This window comes from Emys orbicularis, chromosome 10 (genome assembly GCF_028017835.1).
Source record: "Emys orbicularis isolate rEmyOrb1 chromosome 10, rEmyOrb1.hap1, whole genome shotgun sequence".
Classification (NCBI taxonomy): domain Eukaryota; kingdom Metazoa; phylum Chordata; order Testudines; family Emydidae; genus Emys; species Emys orbicularis.
This window is the reverse complement of record NC_088692.1, coordinates 15,452,261-15,474,737: the sequence shown is the minus strand read 5'-3', so window position 1 is coordinate 15,474,737 and position 22,477 is coordinate 15,452,261. Positions and strand designations below refer to the sequence as shown.

Here is a 22,477-nt window from a genome sequence, read left to right as displayed (position 1 = left end):
ATGCCCTCTGGGTGCCGGCAGACGTGGTACTGCATTGCTACACAGCAGCAGCTAATTGCCTTTTGGCAGTAGACGGTGCAGTATGACTGGTAGCCTTCATCGGCGATCTGGGTGCTGGCAGACGTGGGGCTGGCAGATGTGGGGCTGCATTGCGCACAGCAGCAGCCCCTTGCCTTTTGGTAGAAGATGGTATATTACGACTGGTATCCGTCGTCATCGTACTGCAGTGGCTGTCAATCATGGGCACCTGGGCAGACATGCTCAGTCCTATCGAACTGTCTTGATGATGATGGCTATCAGTCGTAGTATGCTATTTTCTGCCAAGCGCCCAGTATTTTCTGCCAAGCACCCAGAAGATGCCGAGGGCTATCAGTCATGCTGCACCGTCGTCTGCCAGCTTAAGATGTAAAAAATAGATTTGTTCTGTATTCATTTGCTTCCCCCTCCCTCCGTGAAATCAACGGCCTGCTAAACCCAGGGTTTTGAGTTCAATCTTTGGGGGGGCCATTCTGTGTGACAGTTGTTTGTGTTTCTCCCTGATGCACAGCCACCTTTGTTGATTTTAATTCCCTGTACCTGTATGCCATGTCGTCACTCGCCCCTCCCTCCGTCAGATACTAGTTTCGCGCCTTTTTTCAGACCAGACGCCATAGCACTGGGATCATGGAGCCCGCTCAGATCACCGCGGCAATTATGAGCACTATGAACACCACGCGCATTGTCCTGGAGTATATGCAGAGCCAGGACATGCCAAAGCAAAACCAGGACCAGCCGAGGAGGCGATTGCAGCTTGGCGACGAGAGTGATGAGGAAATTGACATGGACATAGACCTCTCACAAGGCACAGGCCCCAGCAATGTGGAAATCATGGTGTTACTGGGGCAGGTTCATGCCGTGGAACGCCGATTCTGGGCCCAGGAAACAAGCACAGACTGGTGGGACCACATCGTGCTGCAGGTGTGGGACGATTCCCAGTGGCTGCGAAACTTTTGCATGCGTAAGGGCACTTTCATGGAACTTTGTGACTTACTTTCCCCTGCCCTGAAGCGCCAGAATACCAGGATGAGAGCAGCCCTCACAGTTGAGAAGCGAGTGGCGATAGCCCTGTGGAAGCTTGCAACGCCAGACAGCTACCGGTCAGTCGGGAATCAATTTGGAGTGGGCAAATCTACTGTGGGGGCTGCTGGTGATATCAAGGGTAGTGACTCTGGGAAACGTGCAGGCCATAGTGGATGGCTTTGCTGCAATGGGATTCCCAAACTGTGGTGGGGCGATAGACGGAACCCATATCCCTATCTTGTCACCGGAGCACCAAGCCACCGAGTACATAAACCGCAATGGGTACTTTTCAATGCTGCTGCAAGCCCTGGTGGATCACAAGGGACGTTTCACCAACATCAACGTGGGATGGCCGGGAAAGGTACATGATGCTCGCGTCTTCAGGCACTCTGGTCTGTTTCGAAAGCTGGAGGAAGGGACTTTCTTCCCGGACCAGAAAATAACCGTTGGGGATGTTGAAATGCCTATCGTGATCCTTGGGGACCCAGCCTACCCCTTAATGCCGTGGCTCATGAAGCCGTACACAGGCAGCCTGGACAGTAGTCAGGACCTGTTCAACTACAGGCTGAGCAAGTGCCGAATGGTGGTGGAATGTGCATTTGGACGTTTAAAAGCGCGCTGGCGCAGCTTACTGACTCGCTCAGACCTCAGAGAAAAGAATATCCCCATTGTTATTGCTGCTTGCTGTGCACTCCACAATATCTGTGAGAGTAAGGGGGAGACATTTATGGCGGGGTGGGAGGTTGAGGCAAATCGCCTGGCCGCTGATTACGCGCAGCCAGACACCAGGGCGGTTAGAAGAGCACAGCAGGGCGCGGTGCTCATCAGAGAAGCTTTGAAAACGAGTTTTGTGACTGGCCAGGCTACGGTGTGAAACTTCTGTTTGTTTCTCCTTGATGAACCCTCCGCCCCACCCCCACCCGGTTCACTCTACTTCCCTGTAAACCAACCACCCCACCCTCCCCTCCCCCCTTCGAGCACCACTTGCAGAGGCAATAAAGTCATTGTTACTTCACATCCATGCATTCTTTCACACAACTAGGGGGATAATTGCCAAGGTAGCCCGGGATGGCTGGGGGAGGAGGGAAGGAAAAGGACACACTGCAGTTTAAAACTTTAACTCTTATTGAAGGCCAGCCTTCTGATGCTCGGGCAATCATCTGGGGTGGAGTGACTGGGTGGCCGGAGGCCCCCCCCCACCGTGTTCTTGGGCATTTGGGTGAGGAGGCTATGGAACTTGGGGAGGAGGGCTGTTGGTTACACAGGGGCTGTAGCGGCGGTCTCTGAGCTGCAGGAAAGGCAGCAGGAGCAACCATACGCTGGAGCATATCAGTTTGATGCTCCAGCAGCCGGAGCATCGACTCTTGCCTTCTGTCTGCAAGCTGATGCCACCTATCATCTTCGGCCCGCCACTTGCTCTGTTCATCCCGCGATTCAGCCCGCCACCTCTCCTCTCATTCATACTGTGCTTTTCTGTAGTCTGACATTGACTGCCTCCACGCATTCTGCTGTGCTCTGTCAGCGTGGGAGGACATCTGGAGCTCCGTGAACATATCATCCCGAGTCCGCCGTTTTCTCCTTCTAATCTTCACTAGCCTCTGTGAAGGAGAAACATTTGCAGCTGGTGGAGGAGAAGGGAGAGGTGGTTAAAAAAGACACATTTTAGAGAACAATGGGTACACTCTTTCACGTTAAATTGTGCTGTTCACATTACACAGCACATGTGCTTTCGTTACAAGGTCGCATTTTTCCTCTTATATTGAGGGCCTGCCGGTTTGGTGTGAGAGATCACTCACGCAGTGCCAGGCAACAGATTTCGGCTTGCAGGCAGCCATGGTAAGCCACAGTCTTTTGGCTTTTTTAACCTTCTTAACATGTGGGAATGGTTTCAAACAGTAGCGCCCTCATTTCCCATACCAAGCACCCGTTGGGTTGGCCATTTAAAATGGGTTTGCAATGTAAAAGGAGGGGCTGCGGTTTCCGGGTTAACATGCAGCACAAACCCAACTAACCCCCCTCCGCCCCCCCACTCAATTATCGGGGATGATCACTTCACCCCTCCCCCCCACCGCGTGGCTAACAGCGGGGAACATTTCTGTTCAGCAGAGCAGGAAGGGGCACCTCTGAATGTCCCCTTAATAAAATCGCCCCATTTCAACCAGGTGACCGTGAATGATATCACTCTCCTGAGGATAACAAAGAGCGATAAGGAATGGATGTTGTCTGCATGCCAGGAAACACCGGGACCATACGCTGCCATGCTTTGTTATGCAATGATTCCAGACTACGTGCTACTGGCCTGGCGTGGTAAAGTGTCCTACCATGGCGGACGGGATAAGGCAGCCCTCCCCAGAAACCTTTTGCAAAGGCTTTGGGAGTACATGAAGGAGCGCTTTCTGGAGATGTCCCTGGAGGATTTCCGCTCCATCCCCATACACGTTAACAGACTTTTCCAGTAGCTGTACTGGCTGCGATTGCCAGGGCAAATTAATCATTAATCATTAAACACGCTTGCTTTTAAACCATGTGTAATATTTACAAAGGTACACTCACCAGAGGTCCCCTGTGTGCCCTCAGGGTCTGGGAGCACGCCTTGAGTGAGTTCGGGGGTTACTGGTTCCAGGTCCAGGGTGATAAACATATCCTGGCTGTTGGGGAAACCGGTTTCTCCGCTTCCTTGCTGCTGTGAGCTATCTACATTATCTTCATCCTCATCTTCCTCGTACCCCGAACCCGCTTCCCTGTGTGTTTCTCCAGTGAGGGAGTCATAGCACACGGTTGGGGTAGTGGTGGCTGCACCCCCTAGCATGGCATGCAGCTCCGCGTAGAAGCAGCATGTTTGCGGCTCTGCCCCGGACCTTCCGTTTGCCTCTCTGGCTTTGTGGTAGGCTTGCCTGAGCTCCTTAATTTTCACGTGGCACTGCTGTGTGTCCCTGTTATGGCCTCTGTCCTTCATGGCCTTGGAGACCTTTTCTAATATTTTTGCCATTTCGTTTACTGCTACGGAGTTCAGCTAGCACTGATTCATCTCCCCATATGGCGAGCAGATCCCGTACCTCCCGTTCGGTCCACGATGGAGCTCTTTTGCGATCCTGGGACTCCATCACGGTTACCTGTGCTGATGAGCTCTGCGTGGTCACCTGTGCTCTCCAGGCTGAGCAAACAGGAAATGAAATTCAAACGTTCGCGGGGCTTTTCCTGTCTACCTGGTCAGTGCATCTGAGTTGAGAGTGCTGTCCAGAGCGGTCACAATGAAGCACTGTGGGATAGCTCCCGGAGGCCAATAACGTCGAATTCCGTCCACACTACCCCAATTCCGACCCGCTAAGGCCGATTTTATCGCTAATCCCCTCGTCGGAGGTGGAGTAAAGAAACCGGTTTAAAGGGCCCTTTAAGTCGAAAGAAAGGGCTTCCTCATGTGAACGTGTCCAGGCTTAATTCGATTTAACGCTGCTAAAGTCGACGTAAACTCGTAGTGTAGACCAGGCCTGAGATTGCTTCCGTTACTGCATTCAGTATCCTAGGATGACTTTCATCATGCCCTGCTGACTTGAATACATATCTTATCTATTCTTAACCTGTTCTTTCACAGTTCTAGCTTGTTTCTTCCCCCTTGTTGTTAATAGTGAGTTGAGTATCTGTTCACAATTAACTTTTTTAATGAAGATTGAAGCAAAGGCATGCATCTCATCCCAATTTGATGGTGATGTGTCCAAGATGCCCCAGCAATGGGGACAACTGACTTGACCTACTGTATGAAGTTGCAGGAGATCTACGTTTGACTTCTGGGCTCAATATTTCTGTCCTTGGAACTGGGAGTATCATTGAGCATTAGCCTGCTAAACCCAGGGTTGTGAGTTTAACCCTTGAGGGGGCCATTTAGGGATCTGGGCCAAAAATCTGTCTGGGGATTGGTCCTGCTTTGAGCAGGGGGTTGGACTAGATGACCTCCTGAGGTCCCTTCCAACCCTGATATTCTATGATTTCTATGTCACTGCTACAATTCCTCCAGCAGGTTAGGAATAGTATTGATGAGCTCCAAAACGCATCCCTTCCCTCAGCCAAGGAAAGTAGTGGATAAGAAAGGTTTTGTTTTAGAGCAGGGGCTGGAATATAAAAACTAGAGTCCTCAACTGAGGATGAGTAGATGATGACTCTTACATCCTCTAAGATTACCTGACAAGGAGAAAGCTTTTATTTTAATCTGTATTTAACAGTTTTGAATAATGATTTATAATAGTACCACCAGTCTTAACTGCCAATATGAGCAATGGTGCTGTAACACAAGAAACAATGGTTTGCAATTATTAAATGAACAATATTTTTTTGCAAAATGTAGCTAAGTTTGGTAGATAACTGCCTGTGGACCTGCAAGACTGTCATTGCAAATGTTTATTTCTGGCAACACTATCCTGATGCTGTTAGAGTATGTGGTAAAGCTCCAGCATCAGTGATTTTGTTGTTAGTGGTAAATTCAAGCAGCTAGAATTGTATTATATTAATATTTTCTTCCAGGGTTATTTTCCAGCTATAGTTGCCTGAAATTAGATGGGAATTTCTTGTTTTATGGGTGTAAATATAAATGCTTAAAATGCATTGACAAGTTGTCTGTCAAGTGATGACATTTGCTAAAGATATTGTCAAAGGGGGACAAGTTCCCCCAGCTTAAAGGTGAAAAATGAAGTGCGAATATTTTTATGTGGAGTCTTTTTCTTCAACTGCTACTTACTTACTATCATTAGCTGGAGCAGCTATAGCTACCTTACTGATCATGTGTATCTGTGATGAATTTAAAATGGAAACTGGATATGAGTAGTGTTGCTGTTTCTCTAAGCTTTTGAGTTTGTTTCTTGTGAGACAACTTCTATGCACCTCTACTTTTTTCCTTGATAAATTGCCTTTTTATGGATATTTAAATTCAATTTATATGAACAGGAATTTAAGTGCAACTTAATCATTATGCAGAACATTGATTAGTTCCTTATTTGTATAACAAATTTGTGCTTCTATTGAAAACCATTTCAAATGTTTATATCTAGTATCTAAAACCTAAATTATTTGTATCTTCAGTTTTGACAGGAACTGTTACTATGGCAGAAATGAAATGTTAGGTGTGTAAGTAAGAGGGTTCTTTTAGATAGGGTAGAAGAACTGAGGACTCATATGATGCACAACTTGTCAGTGGCATAAAATGATTGAACATAAATTATTACAAACAGCTTTGTGTAGGGTGAGCGTTTTTTAAAGAGCATACATAATTACAGCGGACCGCAAGGGGGTAGTAACTGCTGCATTTTGAACTTTGTTTATAATGCTCAACAAAGTGAGTTCATTACTTTTTATTGTCCGGCTATACTGAAAGAAAGACAGGAGACGTTTGATATGTTTTTTAATCAGGCCACAACTTTATTATTAGATGTCTGGGACTATCCGGCAGATAAAAGTGTGCAGCGTGGGTAACACCATGTTTATTCCATAACTTCCCTCGGGGGGGAGGGTGCTGCCAGGCGCCCTTCACCCCACCCCTTTTTCCATCCAGGTGCCCTAGCCAATCCATTGCTGGGACCTTACCATCCACTCCCCTCATAGGAGGGCTAAGGTGGGCGATAAGAAAGGGGAGTTGGCTCCCTGATGTACCAATCATAGGAGCCCCAACTGCCCCTTCCCCTCGGTTCCATTCCTTTAATCAACACCACCTTTTAAAGTCCTTTACCAAGCCATTTCTCTGGTCACTGTATACCTTCCCTATGGAGTACCTGCACTGAACATCCACCCCACTTATATAATGAGTTGTGACACATCGCCTAACTCCCTTCATGGCACAGGTCAGCAAAGCCCTTCCCAAACTCACTGTGGGGAAGGTGAAAAACCCCCCAATCCACCTAGGCCAATCTAGTGGTAAGGGGAAAATTCCTTCCCGGCCCCTCTAAAAAGGGGCAGCTACTGCAATGCCCACAGCAGGCCTAGACCAAACCTGGTATTTCAGCACCTAAAGGGGAAGGAGCATGGGTGCTGCCTCAGCCTGCTCTGTGTAAAAGGGGGCTTCACTGCATGGGCTGCCCCTTTTAAACTCTTCCGCCCATCTGGATTCCAGGGGATGAGTCAGTGTTGTCCCTTGTCCCCTTTTGCAGCACTTTGACCTCTTGTCCCGCACCCCAGCCTTAAATCACTGTTCCTTTCATTCCACCAGCCAAATTCCCTGCCTCCCTGCTTAAAGGAGCGGAGCGGTCATTTTCAGCAACACATGTCAGAAAGTTATCATACTATTAGATTATTTAACCACACTGATTATTCATTATTGGAAATCCTGGCATTTATTTTTAGTCTGGCACAGTGTGCTGTCACTTTCCAATATTCTGAGATTTAAATGACCTTGCGTTTTTTCTCTAGATTTGTCAATTCAAATGTGTTTAGATAATTCTGATACCTAAAATATGTTGTGAAGGGCTATCATTTAAGAGCATGCTTTAAAATGACCCACATCTGTGATTTAATAGATTTCTCCCTCCCCCCCCCAAACAGTAACTGTGGGAACCTTCAAAGTAGCCATGTGGTTGGTAGATTTAAAAAAAAAATTTTTTTGGTAGAATAGCTTTAAAATTTCTTGGAGGAAAAAAAACATTGATGGCAAAATATTCATCTTTTGGAATTACAGAAACAAGAAAATAAATTCATCTCAGGATTGCTCAGACTTCTAATACCTTAACTTCACGCACAGGGCATAACGACAAATTCCGGTTGTGGCAGCACAATTCAACCACAACCTCCCCTGTTTATAAGGTACATAGTGGGCTAGTTCCTGGTCAGTGACAGATTATAGAATGCTCTGATTGAGAGTATCCCCTCTGCAGCCTCCTCCATTGGGAGGAGTCCTTAGCAGGCACTAGCATTGCTTTCACTGGGGGATATCACCATCTGCCTTTCCTTTGGTGAATGCTCTGGGAGGTATAGTGAGGTGGGCTGGCATAAGGAGGAGTCATTTGTAGCTCCATGTACCATAAAAGTATATCTGGTCCAATAAGTCTATTAATACCTACTCTTTATAAAGAGAGATGGATAGCTTCTTAGTACATCAGTTGTTAAACTTACACCTCTAGAAGAATGATTGACAAACATAAATGATCTCCACTGTTCCAGTGCAACATAATGTGATCTTTTTTGTTGGCTTGTGTGGCTTCTGAAATGCATTGAAAATGTAAACAAGAATAGTACTGAAAAAGGGCATGTAAATATACTTAATTATTTTTTGTGATTGCATTTTCTGTAGATTTGTGCATTTAACATCATAATTGGTCTTTAAGCTCTGGTGTAGTCTGATGCCAAATTTAATTTCATTACCTTAGTCAAGTTATTGATTTTTCTCTCAAACTTGTATTGAATATCCTTTTGTCTCGTTTTTGTTCTCATTACTGTACTCTTTGTTTTCCAGTGATTTAGCCTTAAGGAATTGCTTTCTTACATCTGATTTAAATGTAAAAGTAGGAGATTATGGAATAGGATTCAGTAGATACAAGGTAAGTCAATGTATCTGTTTTCTTTGCCTAAATCAATTTTAAAGAGATTCAGAGCAGCTTAAAATTTAAATATATCAAATGTATTTGGACTAAACACATTAAGGTTACAAACCAGTATTTTATGGGATGACTGCTTTTATGGGGTTATGATTTTGATCAGTTGCTTTACAAATTAGATAGTTGGCTTTCATATAAGTACAGGATGTATAAAACTTAACTGAATGTTAACACAATGACATCGCTTATTAGAGAACTGATGAGTGGATAAAGAGTTCTTAACATGAAGAAACTGTGATTGTGAAATGCACAGGAAGAGGAGGCTACAAAACCAAAAAAACCCAGTAATAATGGGGGATTTCCGCTAACCCCATATTGACTGGGTACATGTCACCTCAGGACAGGATGCAGAGAGAAAATTTCTAGACACCGTTAATGACTGCTTCTTAAAGCAGTTAGTCTTGGAACCCACAAGGGGAGAGGCAAGTCTTAATTTAGTCCTAAGTGGAGCACAGGATCTGGTCCAAAGGTAAATATAGCTGAACCACTTGGTAATAATGACCACAATGTAATCAAATGTAACATCCTTGAAGGGGGGGGGGGGGGAGACCAAAGAAGCATTTAACTAGCGTCCTCATTTTTGTGTAGTTCCCCTTGAAGTTAAATGTAACTAAAAGGAGCAGTCGTGAGTGAAATGCCTGCAAACTGCATGAAAACTATTTAAAACACCATAATAGAGGCACAGACTAAATGTATACCCCAATTACAAAGAAAAAAAAAACAGTAAGAAGACCAGAAAAATGCCACCATGGCTAAAAAGCAGAGTAAAAGAGGTGGTTAGAGGCAAAAATGCATCCTGTAAAAATTGGAAGTCAAATCCTACTGAGGAAAATGGAAAGGAACAAACTCTGGCAAGTCAAGTGTAAATGTATAGATAGGCAGGCCAAAAAAAAAATGTGAAAAGCAACCAGTAAAAGACATGAACTAACAGCAAAAAAATTAAGTACATAAGAAGCAGGAAGACTGCCAAACAATCAGTGGGGGTTGCTGGCTGACTTAGGTACTAATGAGCACTCAAGAAAGACCTGGCCATTGCAGAGAAGCTAAATGAATTCTTTGCATTGGTCTTCACTGCAGAGGATGTGAGGAAGATTCCTATGCCTAAGCCATTCTTTTTAGGTGAGAAATCTGAGGAACTGTCCCAGATTGAGGTGTCAGCAGAGGAGGCTTTGGAACAAATTGATAAGTTAAACAGTAATAAGTCACCAGGACCAAATGGTATTCATCCAAGAGTTCTGAAGAAACTCAGATATGAAATTGCAGAACTAACTGTGGTATGTAACCTATTGCTTAAATCAGCCTCTGTACCAGATGACTGGAGGAACGTGTGACAAAGTTCCTCCTCTGCCTTTGTGGGTCCTGCACTTATTGGCGGATTTGCTCGCCTCAGAGATTCACAGCAGACCTCAGTTTGGCCACTTTTGCTAGTGGCTCAAACCTGCTGTTCACTCAGCTAACCTCATCACTGGCCAGCATGGGGAAAAGAAAGGAGAACAATCCCCACAGTCTCTGCTCATCAACCTAATGAGTCGGGGGACAGACCAGGGAACTTCCCCTCTGGTGGGACCCACAGTCCAGGTCAACTCCTCTATATCCAATATGGGGGAGGGGGAATGGGGGGAACCCAGGCCCACCCTCTACTCCGGACTCCAGCCCAGAGCCCTGTGGATCACAGCTGTCTCCAGTGTTTCTTGTAACAGCTGTGTGACAGCTACAACTCCCTGGGCTACTTCCCCTTCTTTATCCTCACCACAGGACCTTCCTCCTGATGCCAGATAGCGTTTGTACTCCTCAGTCCTCCAGCAGCATGCCCTCTCACTTCCCACTCCTTGGGCGTGCCTCACTGATTGAACTGAGGTCCTTTTTAAACCAGGTGCCCTGATTAGCCTGCCTGTCTTAATTGATTCTAGCAGCTTCTTAATTGGCTCCAGGTGTCCTAATTAGCCTGCCTGCCTTAATTGCTTCCAGCAAGTTCCTGATTGTTCTGGAACTGCCCCTGTTACCTTACCCAGGGAAAAGGGACCTGCTTAATCTGGGGCTAATATACCTGCCTTCTATCACTCTCCTAGCCATCTGGCCCGACCCTGTCACAAAAGCTAATGTAGCACTAATTTTTAAAAAAGACTCCTGAGGTGATCTTTGCAATTACAGGCCTGATTTCAGTACCAGGTAAATTGTTTGAAATTATAGTAAAGAACAGAATGATCAGACACCTAGGGTATGTCTACACTACGAGAGTAGTTCGATTTTACTTAAATCGAATATGTGGAATCGATATTACAAAGTCGAACGTGTGTGTCCACACTAAGGACAGTAATTCGACTTTGTGAGTCCACACTAACGGGGCAAGCGTCGACATTGGAAGCGGTGCACTGTGGGCAGCTATCCCACAGTTCCCGCAGTCCCCGCTGCCCATTGGAATTCTGGGTCGAGCCCCCAATGCCTTCTGGGGAAAAAAATGTGTCGAGGGTGGTTTTGGGTAACTGTCATCATCCAGCCGTCACCACCGCCCGCCCTCCCTCCCTGAAAGCGCCGGCGGGAAATTAGTTCGTGCACTTTTCTGGTCAGTGACAGCCTGAACTCCACAGCACTGCGAGCATGGAGCCTGCTGCGACCATCGCTGCAGTTATGGCCATTGTCAACACCTCGCAGCTTATCATCCACCTTTCCCAGAGGCAGATGCTGAGAAATCGGGTGAGGAGGCTACGGCAGCGCGGTGAGGACCTGAAGTCTGAGAGTGACACAGACCTGTCACAAAGCACGGGACCCTGCGCCGAGGACATCATGGTGGCAATGGGTCATGTTGATGTTGTGGAACGGCGATTCTAGGCCCGGGAAACAAGCACGGACTGGTGGGACCGCATAGTGCTGCAGGTCTGGGATGAATCACAGTGGCTGCGAAACTATCGCATGCGGAAGGGAACTTTCCTTGAACTTTGTTAGTTGCTGTCCCCTGCCCTGAAGTGCAAGGACACCCGGATGCGAGCAGCCCTGACTGTCCAGAAGCGAGTGGCCATAGCCCTCTGGAAGCTTGCAACACCGGACAGCTACCGGTCAGTCGCGAACCACTTTGGCGTGGGCAAATCTACCGTGGGGGTTGTTGTGATGCAAGTAGCCAACGCAATCGTTGAGCTACTGCTCTCAAAGGTAGTGACCCTGGGAAACGTGGAGGTCAACATAGATGGCTTTGCCGCGATGGGATTCCCAAACTGCGGTGGGGCTATAGATGGAACTCACATCCCTATCCTGGGACCGGACCACCAGGCCAGCCAGTACATTAACCGAAAGGGCTGCTTTTCAATGGTGCTGCAAGCACTGGTGGACCATAGGGGACGTTTTACAAACATCAATGTCGGATGGCCGGGCAAGGTTCATGACGCTCGTGTTTTCAGGAACTCAGGTCTGTTTAGACGGCTGCAGGAAGGTATTTACTTCCCGGACCACAAAATAACTCTTGGGGATGTGGAGATGCCTATAGTCATCCTCGGGGACCCAGCCTACCCGCTAATGCCCTGGCTCATGAAGCCCTATACAGGCGCCCTGGACACTGAAAAAGAACTCTTCAAATACCGGCTGAGCAAGTGCAGAATGGTGGTGGAGTGTGCTTTTGGACGTCTCAAGGGGAGATGGAGAAGCTTACTGACTTGCTGTGATCTCAGCGAAACCAATATCCCCATTGTTATTGCAGCTTGCTGTGTGCTCCATAATCTCTGTGAGAGCAAGGGGGAGACCTTTATGGCGGGGTGGGAGGTTGAGGCAAATAGCCTGGCTGCTGATTGCGCCCAGCCAGACAGCCGGGCGATTAGAAGAGCCCAGCGGGACGCGCTGTGCATCCGGGAGGCTTTGAAAGCTAGGTTCCTGAGTGAGCAGGGTAACCTGTGACTATTAAGTTTGTTTACAGAGAAACTGAACCTGCCCCCGTTTCTTTACCCAGTAAATGTTCACTATCCTCTCCAGTTACATACCCCGTTCACCCCCTTACAACACACGTTTAAAAATAAAATCACTTGAAATTTGTTAATGAACACCGTTTTCTTTATTACTGTTTTCGCGGGAAAGTGTTGAACCTGGGACGCAGACTGTGGTGGGGAGCGGGTGTAGTGTAGTGATGCAAAGGACGCTTCTAAACTCCAGGAATGACAGGCTCCGCACTGGTGGACTGGTTGTTTCAACGGAGCCTGCCACCCCTCCTGTTCGGGACTCTGTGTGTGGGGGCTATGTGACTTTGTGGCAGGGGGAGGACGGTTACAGATCCCCTGCTGTGTGGCTCTGTGATCCAGGATAAGGACCGCTGCATAAGATCTCTAACCGCCCTCCCCCGCCACAAAGTCACATAGCCCCCGCCCCCCCCCCCCCAGAACATGAAAACCACCTCCCAGACTGACCAGGGTAACTAGTCACTGCACTGTGTGTGTGCCCTGCTGCTAAACCTGCCCCCGCGTCTGTACCCTGGTAAAGGTGACTGTCCTGTCCAATTACCAACCCCCTTCCCCCCCTTCAAACAGACTCTCCTCTAAAAGAACATGATGGAAACAGTAATTAACAGAAACGTATTTTTTATTAGCAACTACACATGAAACTGGGGAATGAAACTGGGACGGGGCCTTGGGTGAGGCGGGAAGGAAAGGACTTATCAAATTTTGGGGAATGAGAGCCTTCTGGTACTTGAGCAGTCTGCAGGGGTGGAGTGAGAGTTTTCACGGACTCTGCCGCCCCTCCTTCTTGGGACTTTGGGTGAGGGGGGTATGGGACTTTGTGGCGGGGGAGGGCGGTTAGAGATAGACTGCAGCGGGGCTCTGTCCTCCTGCCTCCGGTCCTGCAGAACATCCACAAGGCACCGGAGCGTGTCCGTTTGCTCCCTCATTAGTCCAAGCAACGTTTGAGTCGCCTGCTGGTCTTCCTGCCGCCACCTCTCCTCCCGTTCCATGTGTGATCGGTGCATTTGGGACAAGTTCTCCCTCCACTGGGTCTGCTGGGCTGCCTGGGCTCGGGAGCAGCCCATAAGTTCAGAGAACATGTCCTCCCGTGTCCTCTTCTTCCTACGCCTAATCTGCGCTAGCCTCTGGGACTGTGATGCCAGGGTATTTCGGGAGACAGTCGCAGCTGTGGGATGGGAAAAAGGGAGTGAATTCCTCAGAAAGATAAATTTTTGGTTGAACAAAGAACATAGTCTTTCTCTGTGAACAAGACCATGCACAGCACCTATCACATGCGCACTCAGGACAAGGTTGAATTTTCGGCCTTCGCATTCAGTGCCTGGGGTCTTGCAGTGCAGATCAGACAAGCGGGACAGGACAGCGGAATTTGGGTAACAGGCTGACATGGTAAGCCGTAGACTTGTGGCTGCTTAAAACTTTAATAATAGCACTGGCCTCCTTTCACGTTCAAAGCAATGCCAGTCCCTGCTGCCAGCAATCCGGCAAGCATGAACTCTGCCCCTGTCCCACCCCCTCGCAGCTGTCCCAGGGAAAGATCCCTGTATGCTGCTCCTCTCCCGCCTCCACCGCGTGGCTCTAAACCGCCGGTTACAGTTCTGTAAAGGAACAGGCAAGCAGTCCCAATACTAACATTCCCCTACCTAATTCAAAGCAGGTCACCATGAGCGACATCACTCTGATGAGGATTTCAGAGACGGAGAAAGAACGGATGCTTCGGGAAAGCCTGCAAAGACCAGGGCCGTATGCCGCCATGCTCTGCAAGGCTATGATCCCCGAGTACTTGCTTGTCTCCTGGCGCGGAAACGTTTCCTACCACGGAGGACCCAATAAGGCTGCTCTCCCCAGGAACCTGATGCAAAGGCTTTCCAATTACCTCCAGGAGAGCTTCGTGGAGATGTCCCAGAAGGATTTCTGCTCTATCCCCGGACATATAGACCGGATTTTACTGTAGCTGCACTGGCAGGGACTAAACAGTAGAGCGCCTAGGGCAAAACAATCATGCTAAACCGGACATTGTTAGATTTTTTTTCAGTAGTTGCACTGCCAAGGACTGAAACGTGAAGCGCCTAGGGCAAAGTAATCATGAAAAACCCATTGTTAATATTGTTAATATTCCTGTTCTGTTAAAAATAAATGTTTACATGTTTAAAACACTTACTGACTGATCCTTCCCCTGATTCTGTGTCCGGGTTAACGCCTGGGGACGGTTGGTAGGGGATCTCTGTAAGGGTGATGAAGAGATCCTGGCTGTCGGGGAAATCAGCGTTGTAAGCGCTGTCGACTGCCTCGTCCTCCTCATCTCCTTCCTCATCTTCCCCGTCCGCTAACATGTCCGAGGAACCGGCTGTCGACAATATCCCATCCTCAGAGTCCACGGTCAGTGGTGGGGTAGTGGTGGCGGCCGCACCTAGGATGGAATGCAGTGCCTCGTAGAAACGGGATGTCTGGGGCTGGGATCCGGAGCGTCCGTTTGCCTCTTTGGTCTTCTGGTAGCCTTATCTCAGCTCCTTGATTTTCACGCGGCACTGCGTTGCATCCCGGCTGTATCCTCTCTCTGCCATGGCTTTAGAGATCTTCTCGTAGATCTTTGCATTCCGTCTTTTCGATCGCAGCTCGGAAAGCACGGACTCATCGCCCCACACAGCGATGAGATCCAAGACTTCCCGATCAGTCCATGCTGGGGCCCTCTTTCTATTCTGGGATTGCACGGCCATCTCTGCTGCAGAGCTCTGCATTGTTGCCAGTGCTGCTGAGCTCGCCACGCTGTCCAAACAGGAAATGAGATTCAAACTGCCCAGACAGGAAAAGGAATTCAAATTTTCCCGGGGCTTTTCCTGTGTGGCTGGTCAGAGCATCCGAGCTCGGACTGCTGTCCAGAGCGTCAACAGAATGGTGCACTGTGGGATAGCTCCCGGAGCTATTACCGTAGATTTCCATCCACACCTAGCCTAATTCGACATGGCCATGTCGAATTTAGCGCTACTCCCCTCGTTGGGGAGGAGTACAGAAGTCGAATTTAAGAGACCTCTATGTCGAACTAAATAGCTTCGTGGTGTGGACGGGTGCAGAGTTAATTCGATATAACGGTGCTAAATTCGACATAAACTCCTAGTGTAGACCAGGCCCTAGATGAACACGATATGTTGGGGAAGAGTCAACAAGGCTTGTATGCCCCATCCTACAAGAGTCCTAAAATAAAAGAATGCAGGGGATGATGTAGAAGTTAAACTTTTATTAAACAAGATATGCATTAAACTCAAGGTAAAACATGATCAATTTTTAAAAATATTGTTTGAAATGTAAGTGTTCATAATATTTCATATTAATTCAAACTATTATACTCAACAAATTGGGTAGAGGGGGGAGAAGGGAATGTCAATTGAAATTCATTTTCTTAATCAATTTTCAAAGTATTTTAGCTACCAAACTATTTCTAAATGTTTTTAATATGTTGAGAACTGTTCTCTCAATACAAATTGATTGAACTTTGATATACACTTGTGGAAGATATTCTTGTTCAATAGGGACCTCTATGCTGCATAGAAAATTACCTTAATTTTTTACAGTGAGAAGGATGCTGAGATCACTTATTCTCTGTGTAATCATTTTATAGAAAGATTTAAGGACCTTCAGATAATATTTACTTGCCCTTCTGCTGAAAGAAAATATTGAGAAGAAAGGAAGAGGCTACACACCTCTTTTAATGAGAGAAATCCGGGATATAAACAAATTAAAAAACAAACCTTGAAGCCCCTAGAAAGCATAAACCTTGGATTAGCTTTTATTTTGGTTTTCTTTTTGTCATCACTAGGAGGATTATGTTGAGACAGATGAGAAGAAGTTTGTTCCTCTTCGATGGATTGCACCTGAGCTAGTAACAAGCTTTCAAGACAGATTGTTAGCAGCAGAGCAAACCAAGTATAGTAACATATGGTATGTAGTAGACTTTTAAATATTTGACAGAATTGGAGTTCATACATTTTTCAGTATAAAATACACAATTATTAATCAATGTATTTTCATTGTAAAGAATGCACTGAATGGACTGACTGTTGGCTTGATTTGCTGGATTTAATATTCTGCTATCATTCATTTTGTAGGAATTTTTCAGATTAATCTTTATTGGCTTGAAATTGTACTTAACACTCTAAATTTGCTGTTAAGTGGTTATAACAAAATAAAATTATGGAAATATATTTAGCAGAACAGGTTTTTACATTTCAGTTGTAAAAGAAATACTTGCTGTATACAAGGCAAACATTTGCCAGCAGTTAATAAGAAGTGAAACAGCAAATTATTCAGCCATTAAGGTAACCGTCGTTGATAATGTAAAAGTTTTGATAGTGGTGGCCAAAATATTATCCATGGGTCACATGTGGTCTTGGCACAATACACTACAGTAGAGCTTTAACATTTGTGTTCCACACTATACCATTCATCTCAGAGAAGTGAAGTTAAATACATTCACTTGCTCCCATTTGCATTGGTTGTTGCCATGGGTTAATAAGCATGGTCTGCAAAGAATCTAGGCTATGGGTAAAATTTTCAAAATCACCTAAGTTCCATCTTCAAAGTCTCATTTCTTTCAGTGATATTTAGGCTTCTGAATTACTTTGAAAAAGGGACATTGGCTCCTGAGTCACTTAAGTGCTCTTCAAGATTTTACCCAAAATCCTAATTTCCTATTGTACCTGGACAGTAGAATAAAATGCATTGAATAGTAGAATAAGTTGATTTCCTGCTTATTGCACTAGTCAGAAAGCAGGTGGCCTGTGACAGTAGTGGCTCCAAGCCTCGGTTTGCAATATCTGTTCATCTTACATGCCAGATCCTCAGATAAGACATGGTGCTATTATGAGCCCATGCAGTTAAACTTTAAGCATCCCAAGTGAAACTCTGGTGGCTATTGTATGCATCATACATGGTAGATACTTCAGGGTGGTGGTGGTTGTTTTTTATAGGTAAGCATCAGATCTTAATATTACTGGTATTTTAACGTTTCTGGTTTTTTTGCAGAGATAGGGCAAGGTTGGCCAGGGTGGTAGTTCCTCATATTTTAAGGGATAAGTTGCTCTGCATAGACATTTTAGATAGGATGAGGGTTAAGGTGTCGCTGTATGTGTTTCTGCCATAACTCATTGTGACGTTGTTTATAACATTTATTTTGCACAGCTGAGCAAGAAATGCTGCACTTTGCACTTAAAACAAATTTGTTCAATGCAATGCAATGGGATAGGCTGACCCTCACCAGGACAGAAATTAAATAAAAAATAATTCGTATAGTAGAACTCCCTTAAGGTTCTTATGTTCCATAGGCTAAGGATTTTGATTTTTGTTGCGTTAGCAACAGGCTGAATTGGAGCTGTCATATATACACACCTGTTTTATGCTTCTTGAGTAGAGGATGGTTTGCCAAAAGCTGGCATCTGTAGGGTTGTCTAGGTGCTCTGATGTGCATCATTTAAAACAAAACATGTCTTGATTTTAATCTTTTATGGGCATGTGTGTATCACATCTAGCACAAGAGAGGGGCTACTATATAGTATGTCAATACAAATAATAAAAAATTGTTTAATAGAAAACTGTCACTTCTCTTTTTCAGGTCACTGGGTATAACATTGTGGGAGCTTTTTGACAATGCTGCTCAGCCTTATTCACACTTTTCTGACAGAGAAGTTCTAATCCAGGTCATAAAAGAGAAACTCGTTAAACTCTCTAAGCCACATCTGGAACAGCCATATTCTGATAGATGGTAATTTTCTTTTTAGACTCTTTCTATTTTAAAAAAACCTCTGAACTGTTCGAGGTTTCTCAAACATTGTAATTTTTATACTGTCAAAAATAAGTCAGAAGAGCTGCATATTCATATATTTTGGGAAAAGTGATTCTAGCTAACAAGCAAAAGGAATTGCAACAGATAAGGGAAGCATTTTTGCAAAATATACTAATACAAAAGGAAACATCTTGAGTTTAATTGCTTGATGTAAAATAATGAACTGAAAAGTGTAGCCTGTCCATGCAGTGAATGGAAGGGGAATGCAGTTATTTTTGTATATTGTAACTGTTGAAAATATCCTTTTCTTCTTCACAGGTATGAAGTTCTACAGTTCTGCTGGCTACCTCCAGATAAGAGACCAACAGCAGAGGAAGTACACAGACTTTTAACATATCTCCGCATGCAAAGCCAAAGGGACTCTCAGATAGATTTTGAACAGCAGTGGAATGCTCTTAAGCCAAACACTTCCAATAGAGAATCAAATAACTCTGCATTTCCAATCCTAGATCATTTCACAGGAGATCGACTTGGCCAGGAAATGGAAGAAGTCCTCACTGTAACTGAAACAAGTCAGGGACTCAGCTTTGAATATATCTGGGAGGCAGCTAAACATGATCATTTTGATGAATGCGGTCAGGTGAATCCTGATGAAGCAATGACTTATACAAACATTTTCTTTCCAGTTGAGGTTTTTGAAAGGTCACTTTCAGAGCAACGGTCTGGAGCACAGGATGAAAGTGGTCAGGAAGCATCTCTTAATGTACCTGGGGTGCTTCCTGTTTTTGATGCTCACAAACGTTCTCTTGGAAGTGATTACTATATTCAGTTAGAAGAAAAAGACGGGGGCAGTAGCATGAATTTTGATAATCAGTCAGCTGTACTAACAACAGAAGTTGATCATCAAGAAATTGTACAGGACAAAAATTCTCTTTTCATGGTTCCCAGGGATCTTGATGCTGAAGAATCCAGCACAGATGGGGAGTTTTTCCACTATAACAGAGATCCTAAAGATGAGGCTTTGCATGTTACTAATGGTCCTGAAAGCCCTTTCCAGAATATATTTAATGATATTGACAGAGCAGAGGAATTGACAAATAACAGAAATATATTTGACTTAACTGAACTAAATGATATTCATGTAGAATTTAAGCCAACAGTTTTAAGTTCAAGTCTAGAGGTATCAAAAGCAGTCAGTTATCTTGATAAGGAGAGTTCTAGTCATGTTTCTGAAAATGAGGCGCTTTCCTTATATGAAAATATGAGAGAGTCTGATTTTAGCGTGCTATCTGTAGAAGAACTCTCTGATAACTTTCTGTTTCTTCAAGAGAAGAATTTATTAAAGGGGATATTGACTAACAAAGATAGCAGTGATGATATCAGGCCAAAATCAGAAAAAACAGATTTTAAAAATATATCCGAAACATCAAATAGCAACTCTCTGGACATCGAACTAAAACTGGCTAAAAGTACACCAGACTTTTCTTTATTGCATGATGATTTAAAAACGGGGAACAAAGAAGATCATGTCCATGTGCCTGCAGATGAAGATGTGAGTGTTCTGCTTCAGTCTCTTGCAGAAACGCAGGTTCCTTCTGCTTCACTTGTAACCGATGAGAAGTCACAAGATAAATATCAGAACCTCCCCATACTGAAAGGCGGTGATAAATTTTCATATGTAGGAGTGGATAAAAACTCATCCCACAGTATTAATGATAGTTTCTGTCAAGGAAAGGAACAAGGCATTGAAGATGCCTCCATTGAAATACTATCCAGTAATGCCAAAAATCAAAGTTTTGGAAATGATTCATGTTATGGTGTCACACTTGAAATTGAAGAGCCTGAGGGACAAATAAAAAATGAAACACTTGTTAATTATGATGAAATTACTTTTGGGAGAAACCTTGGTGTAGAGAAAGGAAATACTAATAAGGAATCTATGAACTATGATTTACAGAAGACTTGTTCTGCATTAGAACAGGATGATGAGGGTTTACTGGAGAACAACAATGAAACTTCAAATCCTCTTCAAAAATATAGCGACACTCCTAAAGAAGTGACTTTAATATCTGGCATTTCATCAGACCGTGCAAGTCAAGATCATCTGTTGGAAGACAGCTCATCATCTCCCTCACAGACTATGGAACAGTCCATAAAAACACCAGACTCTATGGATTCATTAGATGTGAATGAGGTATTAGAGTCTTTAGGGGCCCAAAGTCCCCAGAAACTTTTGCCACCTGATAAACCTGCTGATAGTGGCTATGAAACTGAAAATCTGGAGTCTCCAGAATGGTCTTCACATCTTACTGTTGATGATATGTCTAACACAGACACTACACCATGTGTTGTTGGTGATAGGCAAGCTAGTGATTTGCCAGCCAATCCAGTAATCATTGTTTCTGCAGAAACAGCTTGCTCAGATTCAATAAATAGCAATAGTAACTTCGAAATAACTACAAAGAATTTTGCTAATGGAAGTCAGAACTCTTACAGGGACTCTGCCTATTTTTCTGATAATGATTCTGAGCCAGACAAAAAAACAGAAGAGACTGTAAACAAATCAGCAGAACCAACAGTACTAACAGTAGATACTTGTAGAACCTCTTCCAGCATAGAAGAGAATAAAACTGAAGATTATTATTGTTTTGAAGATATACAATCAAAGCACAGTCAAATAGAGAATTACCAGGACCCCAGTAATTTAGACACAGAGTTAGCATTAAATAACAAGTTGGGGATACAGAAAACAGATGTAATGATGCAGGTGTGTCCTGACAAATGGAGTAAAGAAACTCCGATATTTGCAGTGAATTCTGAACAAAACTATAGGGGTGAAATTAAACTACATGAGGAATCTCGCAGAAATGTCTCTTGTGTTGGCACTAATACTTCAGAATTTCTTCCATGCAGAGACTTAAAGTCTATTAATAACACACACAGTCCTTCAGGTTCAACTGATACTGAAAAATCCTTGTGCCACATTGAAGGACCTAAACTGAAAGAGCCAGATATTGAAGGAAAATACCTTGGTAAACTTGATGTTTCTGGAATGCTTGATTCATCAGAGGATGGAGATGATGCAGATGAAGAAGATGAAAACAGTGATGATTCTGAAGATGATATGAGAACTTTCCATTTGCGTAGTCTTAGCTCTGACAGTGAAGATGAAACTGTGCATCAGGTGCCTGTGATACTTTCTGATAAAGATGATGGAAAACATCTGAGAAGCCTGCTGAAACTTCCAGAATCTCTTAAACATGACAGGCCCTCTGAGTACTGGAAAAGTGAGAAAAAGGCAGTAACATTCTTTGATGATGTCACAGTCTATCTGTTTGATCAGGTATCTTGACCTCTTAATTACTAAGCATTGATTTTAGAATTTTGATATTTTTTTTTAAAAAAAGGACATGATCAAAATTTTAAAGCCCAGATTCAAGATGATATACCAGCAGATTTTATTATTGTTGTCAAGTCTCTTGTCAAGTCTTTACAAACTTAGCCACTCATCTAATTAAAAACTAATAAACATTTATGCACATTAGGCAAGGACCTTTTGAGATTCTTTCCGAGGTTCAGTGCAGTGCATTGGTGCAAGTTAGTATTTATAAAGTGAAATATAGTTTGCTTTACATGAAAAGTATATGAGAGCTTGAATAACCACACCTGTGCTGGATAGAAGAATATGGTCTTCAAGACTGTCATTTTGACATCTCTTACAAGCACTTCATTTGTCTGGGCTATTTTTTAATGTATATCACAAATATTTTTATAGGTCAGGACTGTTCTTACACTGATGGTAGAAATATTGCCATTTTTTATATTTAACTGGTTTAAGGATTTGAATTCTAATATACTTCCAATTCAAGTATCTTCATTTACTATTTCAGACTAGCTGTTCCCTGCATTTCAGCTATCCAGGGTGGTGATATACATGTATCTAATGAGCCTAAACTAAATGATTACATGTGGTCACAGTAGAGCAGTTCAGTATTTGAATTGAATATTATTTTCTTCTTTTTCTTAATCTGATGCATGTGATTCTTCAAGTTAATTCAGTACAAATACAATATAAATGCTTGACCTACTTAATAAAACCAAGGTTACGTTTGTTCCTTATTCACTTCATACAATAA

At 44.3% G+C, this 22,477-nt stretch overlaps 1 protein-coding gene across 1 annotated transcript in view; it reads left to right on the top strand.

Annotated features, from left to right (window-relative positions):
- The window catches only part of LMTK2 (lemur tyrosine kinase 2), an 80,218-nt gene that overhangs the window by 53,929 nt on the left and 3,812 nt on the right, over window positions 1-22,477 (top strand). Inside the window, exons 8-11 of the mRNA XM_065412420.1 lie at window positions 8,489-8,573; window positions 16,380-16,501; window positions 18,171-18,320; window positions 18,660-21,684. Coding sequence (XP_065268492.1) covers window positions 8,489-8,573; window positions 16,380-16,501; window positions 18,171-18,320; window positions 18,660-21,684 — 3,382 coding nt within the window. The remainder of the gene's footprint in view (window positions 1-8,488; window positions 8,574-16,379; window positions 16,502-18,170; window positions 18,321-18,659; window positions 21,685-22,477) is intronic.